Source organism: Passer montanus, unplaced genomic scaffold (genome assembly GCF_014805655.1).
Source record: "Passer montanus isolate IOZ18808 unplaced genomic scaffold, ASM1480565v1 scaffold35, whole genome shotgun sequence".
Taxonomy (NCBI): Eukaryota; Metazoa; Chordata; class Aves; order Passeriformes; family Passeridae; genus Passer; species Passer montanus.
In genome coordinates, this window is record NW_024368263.1 from 3473399 (window position 1) to 3496772 (window position 23374).

The 23374-nt window shown below is 42.0% G+C and overlaps 1 protein-coding gene across 4 annotated transcripts in view; it reads left to right on the plus strand.

The window, feature by feature from the left end:
- The first annotated feature begins 156 nt into the window (after positions 1–156).
- ABCC3 (ATP binding cassette subfamily C member 3) overlaps positions 157–23374 on the plus strand; it is a 46268-nt gene continuing 23050 nt past the window's right edge. The window contains exons 1-9 of one of the 4 annotated variants that reach the window (XM_039716151.1): positions 7396–7512; positions 9430–9603; positions 11304–11480; positions 12333–12458; positions 13351–13488; positions 15162–15287; positions 16089–16150; positions 17311–17442; positions 21634–21849. In XM_039716151.1, coding sequence (XP_039572085.1) covers positions 11460–11480; positions 12333–12458; positions 13351–13488; positions 15162–15287; positions 16089–16150; positions 17311–17442; positions 21634–21849 — 821 coding nt within the window. In that variant the 5' untranslated portion in view covers positions 7396–7512; positions 9430–9603; positions 11304–11459. Of the gene's footprint in view, positions 295–437; positions 809–7395; positions 7513–9429; positions 9604–11303; positions 11481–12332; positions 12459–13350; positions 13489–15161; positions 15288–16088; positions 16151–17310; positions 17443–21633; positions 21850–23374 lie in introns of those variants that run through there. The other 3 variants (XM_039716150.1, XM_039716149.1, XM_039716148.1) reach the window with 3 other exon arrangements.

Genomic DNA, 23374 nt, shown 5'->3' on the forward strand with positions numbered 1-23374 from the left:
CCGCCGCCCTCAGCGCACCGGGGCCCGTGGGGCGAGCTCCTCCCGCCGCCCTCAGCGCACCGGGGCCGTCGGGCGGGCTCCTCCCGCCGCCCTCAGCGAACGGGACCCGTCGGGCGGGCTCCTCCCGCCGCCCGCGGGCAGGGTGGGCTGGGGCCCGGCCCCGCCGCCCCCGCCCCCGGCCCGCCCAGCGGGGAAGGAGCCGGCTCCTGCCTCCGCCCGGCGCCTGGCATGCGCCGGTAGCAGCGCTGCTCCCCTGCCGCGGCCATGGAGGCGTTCTGCGGGTCCCGCTTTTGGGTAAGCTTCTCCCTCCCCTTCGCGCCTCACGGAGGGGCCGGGACAGCGCCGCGCCCGCTCCGCCCGGGCCTTCCCGTGTGTCCCCCCGGAGCGGGCACGGGCAGCCCGGTCCTGGGCTGCTGAGGGGCTGGGCGGCACCGGCCCTCGGTGGTGGGGCTGTCCCAGAGCCGGCGGTGCCGGGCAGGAGCAGCAGAAGGGACGCTCGGGTCTGTTCGTCCGTCAGCATCTCCACACCAGAGTCAAGACCTCAAAGCATCCCACGGGGCTTGCAGCTTTCCCGGCACAGTCAGCCTCCGGACCTCACACTGATGAAGCCGGGGCTGTTCCTTTCTGTTTTAGCGCGTGTTCTGCTCTTCGGAGTCACTTCCATGAGTGGCAAGCTGCTCCCGTTCAGTGCTTTGTGACTGGTGGAAGAGGGATGGGTTCGTGGCAGCCCCGGAGGATTGCGCAGATTCTGCCAGTGCTCGGAGTGCTCAGCCCTTTGGAAAGGCTGATTGCAGCGGGCACTGGGTTTGTAAGCGCAAAAGTTTGGAAGTTGCTGCCATGTTCTGTTCTGAGTGTGTAAGTGCTGTTCCTGGGTTTCCCCGAGGAACAGCGTGGTGTTTGCCTCTCTGCTGTGCAGGCAGACACTCAGACCATGTGAAGCCTTGGGGGTTTTGAGCACGTATGCTGAATCTGGAACTGCCTCCCAATGAATCAGTTTTTGTGTATCCCTTTTTCTTACACCACTTTAGCTCAAGGGAGTTATTTTTTTTCTAATGAGAGACCGGAATGAAAAGGAATGACTGGAGTTGCATCGCTGCTGGAAAGCTACTACAGGACAGCACAAGCAGTTGGCTCTGAGCACTGTATGCTGAGTTCTGTCCTCAGATAACTAATTACCCTCCAGTATCTGTCCTAGTATTACTATTTAAAAGAGGAGTTTGGCTCCTAAGTCCCTTGGTTACATTTCTTTGTTTGTATTTCATTTCCAAGTGCTCTGCACTCTCTCTGCCACAACAGCTGGCAGATAAGCTTGCTCAAACAAGTATTTTCATGTATTATTTCTACCATCAACACTTCTAAAACAGGAACAAGCACAAACAGATTGACCATGTTCCCTGATCTATTGGCTGCCTCCAGAAGCAGGTCTTACCTTCTCAAGGAAGGCTGGTAGCAACAGCTCTTGTAGCAGTTTGGTGTGTTAATGTTAATAGCCAGACAGATTTCCTGGTTTGAAGGATGAAGTAAGTGTATCATTCTGTACTTTACGTTGTAGTGTTACGCTCCAGCAGCAGCATGGTGCCCTCTGTGCTGCTCTCAGGGTCTGTGCTCTCTGTGGACCTATTTCCTTTTTTCTTCCATGGGTGCTTGGGGTCAGAACAACTTTCCATCTCTTTAATTGCTTTAAACAACTCAACAACTCTGAGAAATTTTACACTGTGACTCCATGAGCAGCAGGTTGAACTCAGTGGTTGCCCTATTTTTGGCAGTATTTTCTGTTAGCAGGAGTGTACACAGTGCACTGATTTTATAGGATATTTTAAGTGATGCCCAGGTAGATGACAATCATCTTGAAATGATTTGCTGTGCAAATATGTTGTTTTATAAGTAAATGAGGTAGAGGCTTCTATCTGAAATCTTCCCACAAAAACTGGTGTTTCTGTGCACCAAACTAATAAATGGTGTCCACCTTTGCAGTTCAAAACAAGAACATGATCAAATGTGAACCAGTATTAGTATTCACTTTTTCATTAGCTGATGAACTTAGACTCTGTTTTTTGTCAAAGAAAATCTAGAATTTTTGGAAGCTGAATGTCATATTGGTGTCAGTTTTAAAACTGTTTAGAGTGAAAGGAAACATGCTGCTTCAGTTTAAGCAGTTATTAGTTTTGGAGTTTAAATCAACTACAATACTTTCCTGTTAAAATGGGATGAGAATAAAGCCAAAATAGTTCAGAATTAGGTCATTAAAATGTTTATCTTGAAATATACCAACTTAAACAGATTATTGATTTATGTTGGATTTTTTTGGTTTGTTGGAAGTTTAAAGGTTTCAACTCCTCACCCTGATTCAGGGTGGGGAATTTTGCTGGAAATTTTGCTGATTGCATTTTTTTGTGGGGCTTTTTTGCAGACGCAAAATAATTTCCTGTTCAACCCATGTCAGAAATAAGAAAGGAAAGGGAACGCTGTGGATCACATTAGAAATCTATACAAGCTTTTTGTCTTCCAGCTACTGCTTTACCTGTTGAACATGGAATCAGCAAATTGCTAATACAAATGTAGATTATTTATATATAAAAGAGGAACAACTGGAATATTATGTTTTTATAATGCATTATGAGCAATCTCTTCATCTGAGCACTTGGAATCATACTGTATACTTCAGCTGTTAGTATCTCCTAGGAGTGTTCCCATGCTAAATGCTTTGGGGAGGAGATGAATGTGATAGCACATACCCACACAAGGCAGGCCTTAGGTGTGTTCTTCACCAGTGACCATAATTACCTCCTATTTATTGTGTCACATATTTGCTGTGTGATAGTAAGAGTGCTCAATAGGTGTGCCAATTAACGTGACCCACAGTGTCCGTTTTGAGAAGCAGATGCTGGTGAATTCCCACTTTTTTGTTGCTGTAGTAAAACGTGAGTGGCTCCTTTGAGTGGAGAGCAAGTGGCCTCCTGGGGAGTGTTTGTTACTCAAGTGTTTAAAGAGCACAAACTTGGAAAAAAGCAAATTCTGTCCCAGTGGAGAGAAATCTTGTCTTTCTGCAGCTCAACCTCTCTGGGTGATATTGGCACAGTGGCTGCTGTGAGATTAAAACATTGGGTGCTCAGCACTGGTGTTGAGTAATGTTGGGATGAGGGGCAAGTAAACGCCTTGGTCTGCAGACAGGCAAAGTGCCTGGGCTTTAACCAGCAACTTGTGTCTTGCGTGGTGTGGGAGAGCAAGTGATAGAATATTTCAAAGGGGAGACCACAATTTCTCAGTTCCTTGAGCACTTCCTGACAGTGCTCAGCTGACAGCTCAGTTTCCTTGTTCTCCTGTGTCTTGGTGTCCTGACAGATGACTTGTTTTCCCCCAGCCCATGTGGGGTGCTGGCTCCTTTTTCATCCAGAAGCTCTTGAGTAATCCAGCAGGAAGTTGCAGCAACTCTCAAGAGTAAGCATTACCTCAGTCTTGGCTTTGTGATAGTCCCATACAAAGCACCCCATTAACCTTTAGGTTTGTGGGTATTCCTTCACCTTGAGTCATTCTGTCAAATTTTGGTGGACTTGGGCTAAAAGTCACGCTGCTCTCTGAACCAGCAGAGCAGGAAAATGCATTTATGCATTTTGCAGAAGTTTCCTTTCTGCATAACTTCCTCTTTTGCTGCATCATGTTTAATTTATTTGCAGTTGAAGATGACTCAGGATAGCTGTGGTAAGGCAGAAATATTTCTTTCAAGGAATGTAACAAATAGTGTATACACTTGTAGCATGTGTACAAGTTTCTTTAAACCCCCCCACAACTTATGTGGTTTGGCCCTAAATTACTAATAAAATATTTAATTTTAACAATTCCATTATATTTTCAGCTAAATCAGTTCCAGCAGAGGATGAGTGAAGCAGAAGGTGATAGGAGATCACTGCCAAGGAAGGATCCTGCAGCTGGGCGGTATGATCCAGACTGCCTATTGTTTATATTTTAGTTTCCCGTTCTGCCACCCTGTGCTAAACACAGAATGTTCCTTGTTTATAGATATTTAAACATTATATAGATCACTATATAATCCTTGTTAACTGCATCCAACTTCAGCTGAATCCCATTCCTGTAAATCTCTTCACAAATAACTGCATGAGGTACCTGTGTTCTTTTTCATATTAGGTGGAAGATCAAACTAGTTGACTTTGATAACCCCTTCAGACATCAAATCTGTGAAGTTATGCTGTCTCAAAAGGGTAGCTAGGTTAGCAACATCCTGAATTTAAAATCAGTTAAGTCAATTAATCATATCAACCACTCAAGCTCCAATTCTCCAAGATTTTCACATTTTTGACATGAGTTGAATGGAAGCTGCTGCTAATTGGCTGAGGCCAGAGAATGTCAATGTCAGGAGCAGGATAAAAATAAACATTTAGCATTGGATTTGGAGTATTAACCAGGACCTCATACTGTTCATCTGTGTGTAAATGACAAGACTGTGTAGTCAAATAGTCTGGATTTGACACTCTTTGGGAAAGACAAAGTATGGATCTGAGAGCTGTGAGCAAAATTTGATACCACTGAAAGCTGCCAGTATTGATTGAGTCCTTTGGTGACATTGTCAATTAATGCAACTCATCAGCTTTCAACACAACTGTTCCTCCCTGGGCCATTTTAGCTTATGTGACAGAGCTGGTAGCTGTGATGTCTGGGACTTTGGAATGCTATACACTTTGCCTCCTGAGAAGAAATTATACTGGAACTCAATCTGAGTTGCGTGAGGAGTCCCTTACAATGAAGCTAAAATTTAATCACTGAACTTCTAATCCTAAAACTCAAAAACTGTAAAGAGAATAAAAAAGGAATTTACTGTCTCGTACCGCTGTCTAGTCCTCAAGTACATGGCGTGGTTAGTAGCATTTGTGTCATAAAAGTTCAGCTTGAGCAAAAACCTGTGACAAGTTACTCCACAAGCATAAACTAACTGCTGTAGGCTCTGGCCTTGTGCCAGGCCTATTTGATCTCTTAAAATAAGCCACTAAAGATCCTTTTATTGCTAGAAAATAAAGTTCCGCTTCCTGCCCAGTGTCCTTCACTTAAGTAGACAACTGGTGCAGTGTGCTGTGTAGAACAGGATACAGTTTCTGGTTATTAACTGTGGTTCTGCAGAACTGTAAGTGCTTATGTCCCTCAACCCCGCCTTCCTTCTGAGCAGTGCTGCTGCAGTGAAGAATGTTGTTACCTCTTGCCCTTACCAGGTGGGGGAAAGGTTGTTCTGTAATCATGAGAAAGATTTGAGTTGTGCAGCAGCCACTCAGGATTAATGAGGCATCCAGCTCCTCGTGTAAGGGTGACGCTGTTCCTTTGGAAGTGTAAATGGGTGATGGTGCTATGAAGAGCCCATTTGAAACTGGCATTCTTCTGGGGGCCTGGAGCTTTACTTGCTGGCATTTATACTGTAAAATGACTATTAGAATTGGTCCCAAAGAGTTTATTAACAGGGACCTAGCAGAGGAGATGGACAACAGACAGAAATGGGAGGTGAGACATGGAGAGGCTCAAATGAAGCTTGTACTGTAGCTAAGACTGAGCCCTGGTAGTTCTTAGTGTTGCAGTTCAGATCCACTCTCATTCCTGGGAGGAGGCAATGTGGTAGAGCCAAGAGAAAAACATCCTTTTTATTTCTTTCCTTTCCTTTTGATTTTTTTCCTTTTATTTTTTTTCCCCCAGGCAGTGCAAGTGAAAGTCCCTGGCAGGGTATTGACCCGACCTAAGGGCAAAAGAAGGGCAGGAGGAGTTTGCTTTGCATTTTATTTCCCACTAATGATATGTTCTACATTGGAAACCATTCCTGTGTTAATGTACTACAGGGAAGCATTGTTACTTTCAGTTATTCACTTCCCTATCTTCCACACTGGATGTGTACCTTCCGGGCCAGCTTTCCAGTTTGATTGTTAATCTTCCATAACATGCAAACTAGTGATGACTGACATGGAATCACTGATAGGGTTTGTGTTAGCCTTGTGCAAGGTGTGAATGACTTCAGCCCAACGGCCTTCACCTTCCAGCAGATAAAGGCTGGATTTGTGTTTCCTGTGCTTTTCACCATTCATTTGGAGCTGTAGAAATTTAGAGAGAAGCATGTATTGGTATCCACTTAAAGGAGAGAACTGCTTGACACTGCAGAGATGCTGTAAGTCTTCCCTAGGGTTTGGATGCTCTCTGTTACTGTTTGAGGAGCATTACTGCAGCATCAGTGATGCTTCAAGATTTTAGCTTTTATGTTTTTCAGATCCCGTACTGCATTAGTATAGAAATCTGAACTCCATATAGGGTGTGAATAAGCTCTGTTCACATTTTGGTCAGACAAAACAATCCTTCCAGGCCTGAGATCCAAGGACACCCTCTGGCTCAGCCCCTGAAAAGTGTGGGGGGGAAAAGAGAGGGGGGTGGGCACAGAGCAAACTGAGAGAATATGACTTCATTACCTGAAGCTGTAGTTGGAGATTAACACCTGATACACAGATAAACCAAACTTATAATTGAAGAACTCGTGACCCTTGTCCATCTTGAGTGTGGCCCCTGCAAGGCCCCTGCACTGCCAAAGGTGTACCTATTGAAGGTCTTTAATAAATACCGATTTATTCTCTTAACTCTATCTAGCCTCTGTTCTAGATAGCCACTTCATGGCATCATCAATAATTATTTGTACTGCTGGGTAAAGCCAGTGTGAGCAGCTTTATTTTAAGCTTCTGTAATGGAGTAGGAGTTGATTTAGACTTAAACTCAAGACCAATACTCCACCTGCTCTTTTTCAACAGGCTTCTTTAACGTCATCTGGGGATTTTGGGAAAGGGACAGACTGGAATTTCCCTGTCTCTGTTTTGCAGCTGAGTTCTAAGCTTTCTGTTTGTTCTTTAAATTCTGTAATGGATGATGTGCAGGAAGCCCAAGATACGTGGCACTGAACTTCTTTCTCTTTTAGGCATTATCAGTTTCAAGGATGGCTTTTTCAATAGCAATGTTCTTTTCCAGAGGGGAGAACGTAATAGAAAGTATGAAGTATTAGAGCAGATTTAATGCTGCTCAGAGCCTCCCCTATTGAATACCTTCCTGTAATTAAAGATGTTGCATTTAAAACTAGTAATTTAAATTCAAGTCCTACCGCCCAGATTGCCCTTAATACAAGAATTGTGTTTATCTAAAGACAGACTGGAGTGAAGGGTGTCAGTGAAAGCTGTGGCGAGGGCCCCTGTCAATGATATCCTTAACTGATCAGGAGAAAACCTCACTAATTTGTAAGTTTTAAACTTCAAGAGACCCCTTTTCTTCTGTGAAGCTGTAACAAGCATCTCTAATCTTTTCCCATGGGTCTTGCCTTTGTATTTTAGTACTAGAGGATTAAGTAAATCCTGTGCCCAGGGATTTCAGTATAGTGGTCTGGTGATTTCTGCAGTACTGTATCTCACCAGCAGAGCCTCCAGCATCCAAGCATCCTGTATCCAAGGGAATGCTGCTGCATTTGGCAGTCAGCAGAAGCCACAGAGCACGGTGAGTCTCGATTGGTAATAGGTCACAGGCTGTCCTCAGCACTTGCTTGTGGGTCAGTGGGATGACAGCAGTGCTGGCTGTCATCCTGGATGACATCCTGGATATGCTGGCTCTTGTGGTTTTCCTGGAATGAGTTTTTTGGAGAAAACTGTGTTTCCCAACATGTGCTGCTGAGTAGTTCCTCTTGTGAGGGGGAAGTGCCTGTTGCTGGGTCACCACCCAGGTTCACAGAGCTGCCTGCAGTGTCTTTTCAGTGGGCTGTCACTGAAGGGCAGAACTGTCATGTCCAGGGAAAGGAGCAGCTCTCAGGAGAGCACAGAGCCAAGAGCAAGGGTGCTCCCCAGCATCAGTGTGTTTGACCTCTTTCAACAGCAAATCCAGAGAAAACCCTCACACCCAGACAGTCCAAGGTGGGTCTTTTCACCCTCAACCAGACCAGGACACAAGAAACATTTCAACTTGCTCTGTTTCCCAGGACAGGGTTCAGAAAGACAAAGCCAGATTAAAGCAGGAGCCTTGAGAACAGGAGGCCAAGAGCTGGTGTCTCCCTTCAGCCGTTGCTTCTTGTGTTTGTTCTCCAGGGTGGAGTTCAGTAACTTTACTGCTGCATTGAATATGTAACAAAGTTGGCTTGCTCAGGAGAGATTGTATTGGGCCTTTGTGTCATATTCTGACTGAAAATGAGTTGTTTAGGGTTGGAGTGGATGTTGGAATACACCCTGTCAGTGTGGTGATTTATAAAGCTGTTAATTGGAAATTCTAGCTCCATGAAGACAGATTTTTGATAAAAAATCACAACTTGAAGACTCCCTGATTTAAAAGTAATAATAATAATTAATTGTAGAGTCCCTGTTGCATGAAACATACATGGTTTAACTCCAGCCAGCAGCTGCTCACTAACCCCTTCCACCTCCCTGCTGGGATGGGAGAAGACTTGGGGAAAGTAAATCCCATGGGTTGAGAAAAGAATACTTTAATAATTGAAATAAAATATAATAATAATAATAATAACATAATTGTAATGCAAAGAGAGATAGCCGGAAAAGAAAGAAATAGCAATGTATCAGCTACCAGGGAGAAAATAAATAAAAGTATATTTAAAAAACTAAATACTTAAGAACTCTATCCCAGGACACATAGCAACATTAGTCCACTCCAGTCTGGTCTCAGGGAGAGCAAGTCACTTGTATAGAATTCAACTGCTGAAGTGCTTTAGGCATTATGTCTTCTAATACAGACCCTCTCCTGTTCAGGATGGGAGCTGTCTGCTCAGAGCAGAAGCAGGTCCTTACAGAAACAGGTATTTTCCAGGAAAGCCTATTTTTCTCATCCAGGATAGAACAGGACCTGGAAAAGCATCACCAATAAGCCAGCAGTCAGTCCTGTTACCTTGGCCACAGGTCTCTCCTTCAGCCCACATCCCTGTTTCCACATGCTGTGAAGGAGTATGTTCTTGTTGGCCATCACATGGCTACTGCTTCCTGTAGTTTCACATAATTTTGGAAATGTTCCACTTTTATTCTCAGGGATAATTCTACTGAATCTCAAAATCTAACTTTTTTTTTTTTTTCTGAATTTTTGTTTTCTGGCCAGCCCCATTTTTGCATTCAGAAGTGCAAACCCTTTGCCTTGTTTAAATAAGAGTAAATGAAAACCTTCCAATGGCTTGGCAGCCCTGCTGTCTGTGTCTTGGATACAATAGGCAGCTTGTGTTCAGTTCAGAAGTTAATGGACATCTGGGGCACTTTCTAGGTTGCTGCCAGACAGAAAGCTATTTGTGGACATTTTTGTCCTATAGGAAAGGTTTGAATTAAAAAGTGGGGGGAGGGTCCTGTGAATATCTTTTTCTTTAAACAAAGTCTTCATTTTACTCTGAGCTTCAGTTATTGCTATTCTTCATCTGCTTTCCTTTTCTAGGACTTTTTCCAATAAGCAAAAGCAACACAGTTACAAACATGCTCAAGACATTGCTAAACCACGTGTAATTTAAAGAGGAAATTAGTATTTTGTTGAATAAATGAGAGGAGATAAGCTCCTACTTGGGAACTAAACAGCTCCAACTTCTACAGGGCATCTCCTGCCCCAGGCAAGGTGGGTGCTAGAGGAGCTTATTATGTTAGAGATGCTGAAATGTTTTGATGATGAGCCAGAAAATGGGTGCTCTTTAAATGTTATCATCCATTCTGGTGCCAGAGACCTGCTTGCTGGAGGTAAACACAAAAATAGTTTGAATGTGGGGCTGGAGTTTTGTTTTGATCTTGTGTTTGAATTGCTGTGTAATTGCCCCTGTGTTGTTGATTTGTGGCTGAAGGTTGCCTGAGGTCTGGACAAACCTGTTGAGGAAATTTGGGCTGGTTTTATTCTGCTGACCCATGCTGTATGCCTGAGTGCCTCCAAAAAAAGCCATTTCTTGGCTGGAGAGGCACCAGCTGTGGAAAGGGCGCAGTTCAGATGTGGAGCTGGTGGATTTGTGCCAACCTTCACTACTGCCAAAGCTGAAGCACTGAATGAGAAATGTGTCACAGTTCAGCCAAGCTGTCCTGCACCCAGCCAAGGCTTTGTAGTCTCATTACACTTAACAAGCTCGTTCATGTGTTTGTGGACAGGTTCAGAGATGCACATGCCTTCCAACAGATCATCAGTGAAATGGAAAGATTCTCTGCAGATTGTGGCTCTTCAGTTCTCCTAAAACTAACCACTGCTTTCAGCTTTCAATCTCGTGTTGGTAAACAAAAGCAAGACTGGAAATACTTTGAGAAATTGATTTTCAGAGCAGTCTGTTACACGGGATGAGAACTGGCTCTGTGTAACTGTAACACTTCTACAGAGAGCTCATAGCCAAAAATGATTAAGTAAATTGTTGTAGTGCAGAGATAAGGTATATCTGAAACAGGGATATCTTAGTTTTATCATCATCTTGTTAATGACACTACAACAAAGTCATTTTAGATTCCCTGCAAGTAGGTATTTATCTACCACACGTAAGATGGCATATCAGGTGGCAAAATCCAAGTTGTGAACTTCCAGGAGGTTTGATTAAAACCAAATTCCCCTTCACTGTACTGAAAGTTCTATTTTAGTCTGAATTTGTGTAACGGCGTTTGCATGCAGTGCATTCAAATCTTTAGGTACAAATGCATATGTGGCTTGTGGTGTCCAGGATCACAGCTGCAAAGTATTACTTGAAATGTTTCCAAGAAAACCTGATTCCTACCTGCATGTTCAGTACATTCCTTTTGCCTTTGTTTAGAACAGGGAAGTAATTAAAGTTGGAAGCATATCAGTAAGAATGACAAAGTGTTAGTCATAAATGGAGGGGATTTTCCCAGGTCAGCATAAGATTGGTCTAAATCTGATCATTTTGTCCAGTCCTGGACAAGACATTCTTGCTGGATGAGTTCTCAGATGGAGGATTTTTCTTCAAGAGCTTTATTTAGCAGAGGCACTCCAGGCTGGGAATGCCTGAGGAACATGGTGTTGTCAGCCCCTAAGCCTCAGCAAAGACAGAAGCAAAAGGGGATTGTCCACTACAAAATTTATGTCCAGCTCTGAAATACAGTAGGGCAGAAATCTTTCTCTTTTAGTTTTTGCTCTCTTTATAGCTGTAAATAGTTAGTCCTCTCACTAGAGCAGATTAACCACAAGTGCTTGGGGTAAGTATTTTGGGAAAGCTCTTACTCAGGCCATGTGCTAACTCCATCAGGATCTGAATACAACTTCATTCAAGCAGATATTCCAGTTGGCAGTGCTTCTGCCTCTCTGTTAAGAAATGTGTTTGGTCCTTCTTCCAGGATTCCAACCTTACAATACACACGGATAACCCAGACCTAACACCATGTTTCCAGAACACCATCCTGGCTTGGATCCCCAGCATTTACCTGTGGAGTGCTTTACCTTTTTACCTTCTCTACCTGAAGCACAACAAACGAGGGTACATCGTGCTGTCCATGCTGAGCAGGTTCAAGACGGTGAGAGCTCTTTGCAGTGCCCCACATGCCACTTCATTTTTATTAGTCAGCATCCAAGGAAGTGCTGCAGTAGGGTTTAAACTAATTTCCCTCTGATTTATCATATTGAAGAGCTTGCTCATAGGAACAAACAGTTTGTATACAGATCTCTGAGGAAGGAAATCCATCCTAGGAGTCCACCATTCTCAGCAAAGGGAAGAACTGATTGCTCTACCTTGAGCAGTCCCCCTTTATGAGCCCAAACTGTTCTGCTTCACCCTTAAGTAATGTTTAAACCACTGAAAGCTGCAAAGCAAAGATGTTAAGGTAGGTCTAGTGGGAATTGTATCTCTTTGTGAAAGTAAGCATGAGAAGGGTTTTTTCAAGCTACTCTCCCCATGAAATAGTACTGTGATTTCATCTGCACCTTGTGCTTAAAAGTTTTCTGGTGTCAGCAGCCCCTCAGGTCTGTGAGTGGTTGGGTCTAATAAAAGCCAGAAAGTTGCTTTCCATAGGCCATTAAATAACTTGGGTTATTTCTGGAGAAAAACACCAGGCTTCTGCTTCAGGGCATGTCTGCCTTTACTGTGGATGCTGCCTGTGTTTCCAGTCAAAACTAAATAGGGGGAGACATCCAGGCAAATACAATAATCTTTCTACTGGTTGTGATTGTAAATCCCTCAGAAAACAGTTGAAATCCTTGGATTGAGTGCAGTGAGACAGTTCATCAGACTGCAGCTGATCAGTGCTATGATTGTGTTTACACAGGTTTGTTTTGCTGGGAATCTGTGTATCAGAATGGGGATTTTTTAGCTCTCTGACTGTCCCTGTAGAGGAGTTTACCAAATGTCATTTCTGTTTGCTTCCTCATAGCTGTTTGGTGTCCTGCTGTGGTGTGTGTGCTGGGCAGATCTCTTCTACTCCTTCCACGAGCTCCTGCAAAACAGAACCCCTCCACCAGTCTACTTTATAACTCCACTAGTCGTTGGCATCACTGTGGTTCGTAGCTGTTTCTGTTCACTATGACCAGGATGAATAACTTTTTCTTAGACAGATGAAGGATGAAGAGCCCCTTTGCCTTCACTGCCTTATCTGGACCTCTTTTAACTGCATTATTAGTATTTGTATCACTGAAGCAAATTTTGCTACTGAAAAGGCTGGAGTCACAAATCTCCCTCTCTCAAGTAGATTCAACTTTGTAAATTAAAATATTTGTAATGGAGAGATTGTTCTGCCTTCCAGCCTGCTTTCACCTGTTTATCCGGGCTTGTGGTCCAGGTCTGGAGAGAATTTGAGTAGGACTTTGCCTAAATAGAGAGATACAATAGAGCATGGTTTGTGCATTGTTCAGTATAGCATTGGACTTTGTAAAGCTGTGTCTGTTATCTGGTGGTTGTTCCCCCATTAAGCAAAACAAGTTGGCTTTGGCTGGGAAGACAAACAGGCTTGTGGCTGTTGTATGAAAAATGAAGCAGTAAAATTTCCTCATTACGTTTTTAATTCCCTTAGTTGATTTTTTGAAAAAAATATCATTTTCTAGACAGTTATGATGGTCTGTCTGGATTGGAGAAGTGGCAGCTCCTACATTTGTTTAAAATCTTTGTAGCTAATATTTAATTGTTCCCAGCCCTATGTGCAAAGGTCTAAAAATTGAATTCTGAAGCTGAGGATCTGAAAACACCAAAACAAATTATTTCAGTGTTAATTGCTCCTCTCCTTACATGATGGAGGTTTTGCCACTGACTTCTGTGAAGTCATGATGGGGCTCATTTCAGAGAGGTCCTGCTGTCCTTCCAGTCAGTGGTGGCTCTAAGAACTGCCAGCTGAGAGTGCAAAGTAGGGGGCACTGGGGTGGGGTTGTGTTCATGTGTTCCTGTATTTTCTTTTACAGCTCCTAGCCACACTGCTTATCCAGTACGAAAGGCTGAGAGGAATTCAGTCCTCTGGAGTGCTCATTATCTTCTGGTTTTTGTCTGTGCTTTGTGCCATGGTGCCTTTCTGGTCAAAGATCATGACTACAACAGCGCAGGTAACAAGCTATCCTTGTTAGCACTTGGAGAATAGGAAATGTAGCATCCACATCTTTGTGAAAAGAATGAATCACCTGAGTTTGGAGTCAGATCTGAGCCCGGGTTTTGCTAGAGAGAGAGAGAGAGAGGAGTTTGGTTCTGTTGTTTTAACTCAGACTTGTGTAACTAGAAGGGAGCTGGATGTCCCAGGCAATGTCAAAAAGCAGATTTTGCTTAGCCCAGGGCTATACTGGTAACCTGATAGACATAAGGGAGCAATACCAGCACTGTGTGCATGTGAACAGACTCCTGTCTTTTTTTGTCTCTTTCCCTTTTGCAGTCTTTTGCTTAAATGGGGATAGGTAGTAATCACAGAGGACACACTTTAAAATATGTTGTGTCCCTTTTTTACTTAGGCAGCTTGGCCACATTAGACAGCTCCATGTGCTTCCATGTGTCAGTGCCTGATGTGCTAAGGACAGCATTTTAACTCCACTGGGGCTGGAAACAGAGAGGAAGTTGGAGGGAGAGGAAAGAAATCTGGGCTGTTAAATTCCTGTTTGAAAACATAGCAAGTTCTTCCAAAGTAAGAAACTTTTGAGTTTTTCACAGAAACAAATTTCACTAAGTAGGGCAAGGCAGATTGCTCCAGTGATTAGGTCATCAAAGCCTGGGAGAAAAAAAGAGTGCTTGGAAAACATTAAGATGATCACTTCTCCTCAGTGAAATCAGTGTTGATTCTGTTTGGTAATTTCTTGTTTTTATTCTTGCTTCTTTGTAATATTAGCAGCATTATCCTGTTAGCAAGGATTTTCTTGTAACAGGCTGTTGGAAATATTCCAGCAGAGATTGAATTAAACCTTAACTGAGAGCCTGGGTAGAACTTGGTCAGATAATAGCTGCAATCTGGTGAGACCATTTCAAACACCACTTAGAGGCAGCTTTAATCAGTGAAAATACTGGACTATCAATGTTGAATCCATAATCATCTTGAAGTTGTGGGTGCAGAGCCTTAGAACAAGTCTGGATAACATTTCTCCTCCTCTGACTGCTCAGAACCAAATATTCCTTCTCTTGCACTTAAAGTTTAAACATTTTAAGTGAACAATGAGACTGTTCAGAATGGCATTAGGGCATGAAAGAGCTGTATAAAGGACATACCCTCACAGCAAGTTGTTTTAGGTAAACTGCAGACTCATGATTAGGAAAGGAAATCTCTCTAGAGCAGATGGAACTCTTATTATGCAATGCAGTGGTTTTTTCTGCAGCTTCTTCTGAAAGTATTTGGCACTCACTGCTTTGTCAGTGACAAGATATTAAAATAAAAGGATATTCTCTGATCTGGGTTGACAATTCCTTTGCTTAAGACATGATTGTGCAAGAACCCCCAGAGGTAATTTAAAAAGATGTTATGTAGACCTGATTCCAGAGGGTGTCTGCATGCAGTGAAGATGTATAAGCACTTTGAACTTGACATGATTTAATGAAAAGCTAGGAGATAAGCATGTTCTTAGGCACTTGTCAGAGTACGAGTATACTTTGTGAGATTATTCCTGCTAGGAGCTGCTTTGCAGTATTCAGCTGTAAAGGAAGGAAGGAATTGCCAAAAGAAGCAGTGAAAAAGGAGAGAGAGAGTATGGGGAACTTGGAAGTACAACAAAACAATCATTTACAGTGTTTCTTTTTCCTCTAGGGCCATGTAAATGAAAGGTTCAGGTTTACCACATTTTACATCTACTTTGCTTTGATAATCATTGAGTTGATACTTTCATGTTTTAAAGAGAAGCCTCCATTTTTTTCCCCCGTTAAAATAGATGCTGTAAGTATTTTTCACTTTGCTTTATTTGGATTTTACAGACTATATGGTGTTTTGAGAGTTCCACTGAGAGTACTTGTCATTGAAAGCAGCTTTGGATTGTCATAGAGATAGCAGTACTTAGTGACCCTCTTACGAAATACTGTGTAGGAAGAGTAACACTGGGGTCTTTTTCCATTATCTATGTAATCAGAAATGGCTTGAAGCTGTGTAGTGAAAGCAGCTCACCTTCTTGCTGCTTCACAGCAGTGTAAATTATATTTATGAGCAATGAAGTGTAATAATAATTATTTCAAGTGGGTTTTTTGAGGATGTGGTGCTCTACTTGTTTAACATTCATCCCAAGTTAGCAAAAGTCTGTGAGGTTTGTCTTAATAAATGAGCTCTATATGTGTTGAGAACAGATATGGAAAAGCATTAATAACAGAAGATATTAGTAGTGTCACAGGTTAAATTTCTTCTCCAATTCAAAAATAGTCCCTCTAATTGGATTTATGTTTGAATCTGAGAGAGTTGAGCTCATGTCCTACAATGAACATCTCTGAAACTGTAGAATGACATTTCACTTTATAGGTGTGATTTAATGGCAGTGTATGAAGCAATTTTTAGGTCTAAAAGGAGTTCAATGTGGGAAATAGGAAATGAAAGAAATCAGTTTTATGTCTCATTAGGACATAGGTATGTACATGTAATATACCATATAATATGCCAAAAATCATCAAAATAGACTGTTGTCATGTTAAAGTAATAGTAAATGTCTTGCTTTATTTATTTTCATTTTTCCCCCCCATAAATTCATTATAGAATCCATGTCCAGAGTTAAATTCAGGCTTCCTGTCACGATTGACATTTTGGTGGTTTACCAGGTGAGTTTTTTCTTCAAGCTGCTGGACAGCTGACAAACCCCAAACCTGCTTCTTGTGATCTGTGTTGCACAGAGTGGGCAGTACAGAGATTTTCCTTCTGTGAGTAGTTGATGTTGGATGCTCTTTCACCCACAATAGTGTCAGCACTTTGAGCATTTGCCCTTTTAGAAGCACAGAGCCCAAATGTTTTCTCTACAAGGTATGGCAGCAACAGTATCATGAAAAATAGGATGTGCAGCCTGGCTGTGCTCAACGTGTGCAGGAATATAACCCAAACCAAGATGTAGCTCTGTGCTCCACAGGATGAGTTGTGGCAGCCTTTCACCCAGCTGAGGGTGTATTTTTTTCCTGTTGAGGTTCACGGGTGAATGCTTTTTTATAAGGACTTTTTCTGTGCAAAAGGAAAGGTAAACTAGGTTATGTATATAAATTATTGCTGCCAACTGAGGTCACAGGTATCTGTATCAAAGATGCAAATTTGAGATTGGGCCTGCTACTCCATGATAAAGAAGTGGAACAGCTGTCAAAAGTCATGTTAAGACCCTGTTTTTCTGCAGTGGTTGAGATCTTCATTCTTGCACCCATGTAACTTTATTGTCCTAGTAACAGCCCTGCAAAGTTCTTTTTAGTGAGAGGATGAGAACTTTCTAAACTTACAGAATGTTCAGCTTCCCCAGTGAGATTCTTGGCAAATAGGATGTTTGTATCCCTTGACAAAATTCCCTTTACAGTTGAGGAACTGCAGTTCTCAAAAAAATCTGATTTTCTTTTTACTCCAGTGAGCTCCACTTTTACATTTTGTTCACCTCTGACAGTTATTCCAGATCAACTTTATTATTTTCACTTCTAAAGCTGCACTGTTTCCATTTAACAGCACAATTTCATCCAAATGCTTCTGTTAGTTGGTTTTTATTGTCCTTTTTTTTTTCTGAAATAGTGTTTTCAATAAAATACATGTAATTAGAAATACATCATGTCCTTTCCTTAATTGCAAACATCAATAAAAGGAACAAAGGGTGATAATTATTCTCCAATCTCCCTTTCTATGGAGTATCTTCTTGCTTTTGTTACCTTAATAGTCCTAGAATTACTGGCAATGGTTTAAAACTGAAAATTCAGTTTTCCAAACTAAATTGGACTGTTTTTCTCCATATGTGCAGCATGGTAATTAATGGGTACAAAAGGCCTCTGGAAGAGAAAGATTTGTGGTCACTGAACGAAGATGACACTTCAAAAACAATCGTGCAACAACTGAGTAAAGAGTGGGACAGAGAAAAAGCAGAGTGCAAACAGTAAGTACACAAACAAGTCTGCAAATTTGAGAAATTGATCTGATCAATTTCAACACTCATAAATTGCTCATCCATGAAAATGAGCCAACTAAAAGTGCACCCGCCACTTCAGCTTTTCTGTTCTTTGCTCATTAATAGTTAAACTTTCTTTTTTTTAATATGTCTAGGCAGAGGCAAGCAGGAGCCCTGTGGGGCTTGTGTGCCACCATCACACTTTTTAGGTGCTTAAAATCTCCATGGGCAGGTGGTGCCACTTCCCATGTCAAGAAGGGCTGAAGATGTGTGAGAAGAAGCTGTTGAGTTGGTTGGGTCAGTTAAACTTTCTTTTTTTAATATGTCTAGGCAGAGGCAAACAGGAGCTCTGTGGGGCTTGTGTGCCACCATCACACTTTTTAGGTGCTTAAAATCTCCATGGGCAGGTGGTGCCACTTCCCATGTCAAGAAGGGCTGAAGATGTGTGAGAAGAAGCTGTTGAGTTGGTTGGGTGGTAGAAAATGAACAACTTTTCACTGAGCTAGTAGTTGTCTAACTGCATAATTGCATCCCTCCCAGGTGTGTTGGAGCACAGCCTCTGGGCACATAAACCAAAAAGAATTTCTCATCATCTCCATCGTGATTTTTCTGGCCTGGCAGTACTTTTAGCCTTAAGGCTCTCAGCAGTGAGCAAGTTTTCACTTCCCAGTAGTAAAGAAACTGAAAACATGTGAAATGCAGGAGGGGAAGAGACATCCACTTTATTGCTGAGACACTACTGCTGTTGCCTAAAAAACTAGCAGCAAAATTGTCCTAGTCTCTGGTGGAAATGGGATAAGGGTCAGAACTTGCATACAGTTATATCCCTGCTTCAGAGGATTTCCTTCTTATTGCATGTTCTGTCCTAATCTAATCCTAAAAAATATCTGTTGTGCAACTCTATTTTCTTCTCTCACTCTTTGGTGTCCAAAATGTTTCCAAGCAAATAGATGTGATAATAGTGTGTTTCAAATTAAAAATGTCAGTAAGGAGGGGGCCTGTGCTTCCATTTCCTTTCATTGTGGAGATTTCTTCTCCATGTGGAAGGCTTTCCTCTGTTCTCTTTTGTGCATGTCCTTGCCAAATTGTAAAGACCCTATTATTTGATAATATTAGGAGAGAATTATAATTTTCTTGGCAAGGCTAAATATGATGTGGAGAGTTCCACTTTGCAGCTAAAATTTGAAATATTTCCAGCACTTCACCAGCAGCTGTCCACTAATGCTCTGTGTGGATGTGTTACAGTTCTACTTCAGGGTTCATTTTCAGGGGTTTTTTCATTGTCTTAATGTCTCTATTTTCATGGTGTCAAATAATATACATGGTCTGGGTTCTGATCTTTTTGCACAGACGTAAATCTTACTCCCTCAGGCTATTTTATGGTAAGAGCACAGCCATCATGCAGGAGTGCATGGGGTCCAGGAAAACTTTTACTAGGAAACCAGAAACCGTGCCTGGAGTTTTGTCAAGGGATTCATTGCGTTTTGGAAACTATTCATATAAACTGGGCCCAGCTGGCAGTGAATTTAGCTATAAATTATGAGTCATATTTAGCTCAGGTAAAATTTTTTGGCAACTGTGTTAATGATTCTAAGATGGGGAAAAGAGCAAAAACAAAGCAAAACACTGTACTCCAAATTGCTGGGTATGGAACTCTAAAAGCTCTGTTCATTCTTCAGTTATAAGTAGATATTCCCTATTACTTTCTGTCAAATAACATTAGTGGTAGTTGCTTGAGAGTCATTGTAAATACTTTTTTTTTCCTTTTAACTCTCATTAAATCTGTTCTGAGCAAGCTTTTATGACATTAAAAATGCTGTGTCAATTTGTACACATGTTGAAAATGTGATGAAAAGTATTTGTAGTGTACATAGTAGTAATGTATTTTTAAAAACTTAATCAGTTGCAGCTCTGACATAGGTAAAGCTTTAAACTTGTTTCTTGGTAATGATTATCACATTTCTGTTGTTCCCAAACCCTTTTTGCTTCACTGCTGTCTTGTGAGTTACTGTTAAATAATTGCCAAAAATTCATTTGTTTTTTTGCGAGTTGCAGGAGAGACCAGTATGGATTTAAAATATTACTATAGATAATAAAACATACAGAGTATTTTTCCTTGCTTTTGTTCTCTTTGCTTATATGGCTGAAGTTTCTACTCGCTCACATTGCTGATAAATGCAGTTTCTTCTGAGATAGAGCTATGCTGGATGGAAAAGAGAGAGTTGGAATGCCTTTTCCCTCATTTTTTGTTAGCTTCTGATTTTTGAAACTGTCTTTGTGAAGACTTATTGAAGATGTAGGGCCGTATCAGCACCAGTGAGAAACTGTGTGTTTTCCCATGAGATAAATCAGTACCTATTATCTTCCATGCTATAAATAATAGCATGCTCATTGCTTTGATTAAAAGCTGGGTGTGAGCAGTCCCACACACTGCTGAAAACCTGACCTCACCTAACTACAGGTAGTAAACACTAAAAGTGCATTTTCTCCCTTTGGTGCTCTTAACTGTAAGAGAACCATTGCTTTGCTATTAGCTCAGTGTAATAAACATATTTAATAGCCCAAAGTCAGGGTCAAGTAGTCTTGTTTCTTCAAATCCTTCAATGAGTTTAACAGTCTGGTTGCCAGAAAAACAAGGCTTTTCTCATAAACTCTCAAGGTTTGATCTGGAAGACAAAGACAACACTGTTTATCCTTGTCTGGGGTGGGGAAAAGATAAATTGACTGGTTTAGGTTCTCCTCCTGCCCTCTAGCTTTATTGCAAAGACGTTGGGATTTGCAAATGGCTTTTTCTGAAAAGTTTATACATGTGGACTGTTAGCCTCAGTGATCCCAGTGAATGCTCACAGGCTGTTGGAATTATTGGACTGCAGCTAGCCAGCTCAAAAAAAATCTGCACAGTCTTTATGAAAAATCATAAATTCAACCTCACTTGTTAGTACTTACAAGCTATTTTTCAGATGCCTTCTGGTAAATATTCACTGTTTCTAGGGTGTCTTTTCCATCTGTTTTTTCTTCTAAAGCTTATGTGCTCCAGATTAATTTCCTTCTCCCTTTTCCACCTGGACTTAACTTTCCTGTCTGACATTCAGGAATGTTTTTGCTAGTCCCATAGCCCCCAGGAAACAATAGCCATTTGATATTTTCTGGTAGAAGAGGTGCCAGGCTGATGTTTGAGAGCAATTCATGGAGGAAATAATTTCCCAGACCATACCCTTTGTTGATGGGCAACAGAAGTGAGGCACCTAAACCCCGAAATGGGCTTCTGCAAAACCTGCCTGGAGCCCTGGAAAGCAGTTTGGGCATGTTGGGCCCAAATTCATCAGTCAGTCTAAAAGAGTACGTGGAAGAGTCACTTTTGTTAGCTTATTTAGCAGTGGGAGAGAGGCAAAAAGTACAAAAGGAATCCTAGAATCCTTGAATCATTAATTGGGAAAAACCCCTACGATTATTGAGTAATGGTTAACAAAATGGTTGCAGATAAACAGGGTTTAAATGCCTTAATTGTCAACTGAGTAAAATTTAGGTACCTAAACCCAAGATTTCTCTCCTGGGAGAATCTGAACAGCTGTGGTCCAGATCTTGTGGATGGCCCTGCTTTGAAGGTGCTGTGGTTTACTCGATTTCAAGTTTCCAGAAATGCAAAACATTGTATTTTGAGAGTGCTGTGCCTGCTGCAGTGCCTGTCTCCCCAGGGGGATTCATTCTGCTTCTCTGGAAGCAGCTGTGTGATCAATACAGGTTTAGCACAGCTACTGATTGAACAACAAACACAGGTTCAGAAGGAGTAGGTGAGGGTGCCTTGTGTGGGATGTCCATAGCACTTCTTTGAGGATTCCTGTACAAGAAATTGGAGATCCAAAGTCAATTCTCTCCTCTAAGGAAGTCCAGCCTTCCTCTCCTCCTCCTTTGGGCCACATTCTCATTTCATGGTGATTGATTTTGTGGCCTGTGGATTTCACCCCATAAGTACTACGAAAAAAAAAGAAAATAAAACAAGACTCAATTGCGCAAGAGTGGCAGATCCTGATAACACCTTGATGGTATTGGAAGTCTTGCTGTTGGTCAGTAGCAGAGTAGAGGAGGGTGCAGACTTTGGGGTGTTCCCACAGTGCTGTTCTCACAGGACTGTGCCATCTCATTGTCAGTTGTCTCCTGTCACTTGTTTTGTTTCCCTAGGAAAGAGGATGTGTCATACATGAAATCAAACCATGTGCAGAATCATGTTGGTGGCGGCTCAGAGGAAGCAGAAGTCCTGATCAGAGACAAAAAGCACAATAGAAAACCTTCCTTTCTCAAGGCTTTGTTGAGGACCTTTGGGCCATACTTCTTAATTGGCTCCTTCTTCAAGCTGATACAAGACCTACTCTCTTTCGTCAACCCTCGGCTGTTAAGGTCTGTTTACTCTGTGAGTAGTTTCTGTGTGTGATCCCTATGGATGCTTGGCTTTGGCACAGGGCATTTGTTTTTGAATGAAGGGTTAGTTTCCCTCACAGTGCCACATGTGTGTGCTCCCTCACCTTCTCCCTGCAATGCAGTGAGGCACGAGTACTTTGTTGTGGACTCGTCTGTAAATTGGACAAGCTTCACTAAAATGCCCCATTTGTAAATCTCCCATCACCGTGGGCAGCTTTGACTTACAAATTACCTGTTGCTCTGTGATTCAGTCCAAAGCAATTTCTCCCCATTTCTAAAGGATTAGCTGTGAAACCAAAGTGAAGCAGTGCTGGTTGGATCCAGTGGTCTCTGCACATCTGATTTCCTCATGTGGATGGTGGTTGCAGCTGTGGTATGACTTGATGTGCAGATGTTGTGTGATGCTCCAGTATGTGGTGCTCTGGCCATGCTGCTGTCATCTGGGAAAGGTTTTGGGCCATTTAGATGAGTTCATGTGCTCTTAGTTGTGTTCAGCAATGAGAATGTGAGAGGCACAGTTGCAGTGAATTTCCATGTGAAAGAAAGTTATGGTTCTATAAAAAAAAAAAAAAACAACAGAGAAAGAGATAATGAGAAAAGTGGTGTGTCCTCAAATTCTTTTTGTATGAGGAACACCTATACCTCCCATCTCAGGGGGGGCAGTTGCTCAGCCTGATCCATAAAGGAATTTGCACAAGCCCCACATTTTTTTCTTTATTAGTATTTTTCTTAAAGTGAGGAATTCACCAGATAATCATTAGCTAGGAAGAAAGCAATAGTGGAATTACCAGCATTTCTGCCTAACAATTATTAATGGAAAAGCACATACTCCTATTGATGCATGAGAGAGGAATGGAATTGAGGTGGAGGTCACAGGTGGATGTAGGGAAAGGGAGAAGAGAAGGATCTGCTCCTATTTGAGTATCTCTTAAAAATAACCCATGTTCTGAGATCATGTTGTTCTGTGGGTGGTTTGTGATATACCCAGAAATTTGCTAAAAAGAGGGTCTGACCAAGTATGGTGACATTTAATAGCTGACAGTCTGTCTTCTCCTGGAGCCCCTGCTGAAGAGGAGGCTGCTGGCTGCCTCCTGAGAACACATTAAGTGTAACCTATTCTGAGAATTTCTCAAATTTGTATGAATTCCTGAATACATTTCAATGATATCTCAAGGCATATTATGGTGAATTTCTTCTCAAGTCTAAATTCCTGCAGTCTGGGAAAATGCTCTTTTGATGGTAAGGGAATATGAAAAAGCCGTGGCAGTCTGGCAGACTGCATGTAAGATATTTGGTGTTTCTAAAAACATTGGTGAATCCCTGGGACTACCCAGAAGAGGTTTTCCTGGAGCTGTTCCCTTTTGCAGGGTGAATGAATGGAGCATTGCAGAAATAAGGTTTCTCTGGACTGGAGGAAGAAAGATGTAGCAACCTCATGCTTCTACTACAAAGCTTTGGCTGCCTGATTTGTAGTTTCCAGGTCCATTTTTCTCCTGCTGATTGT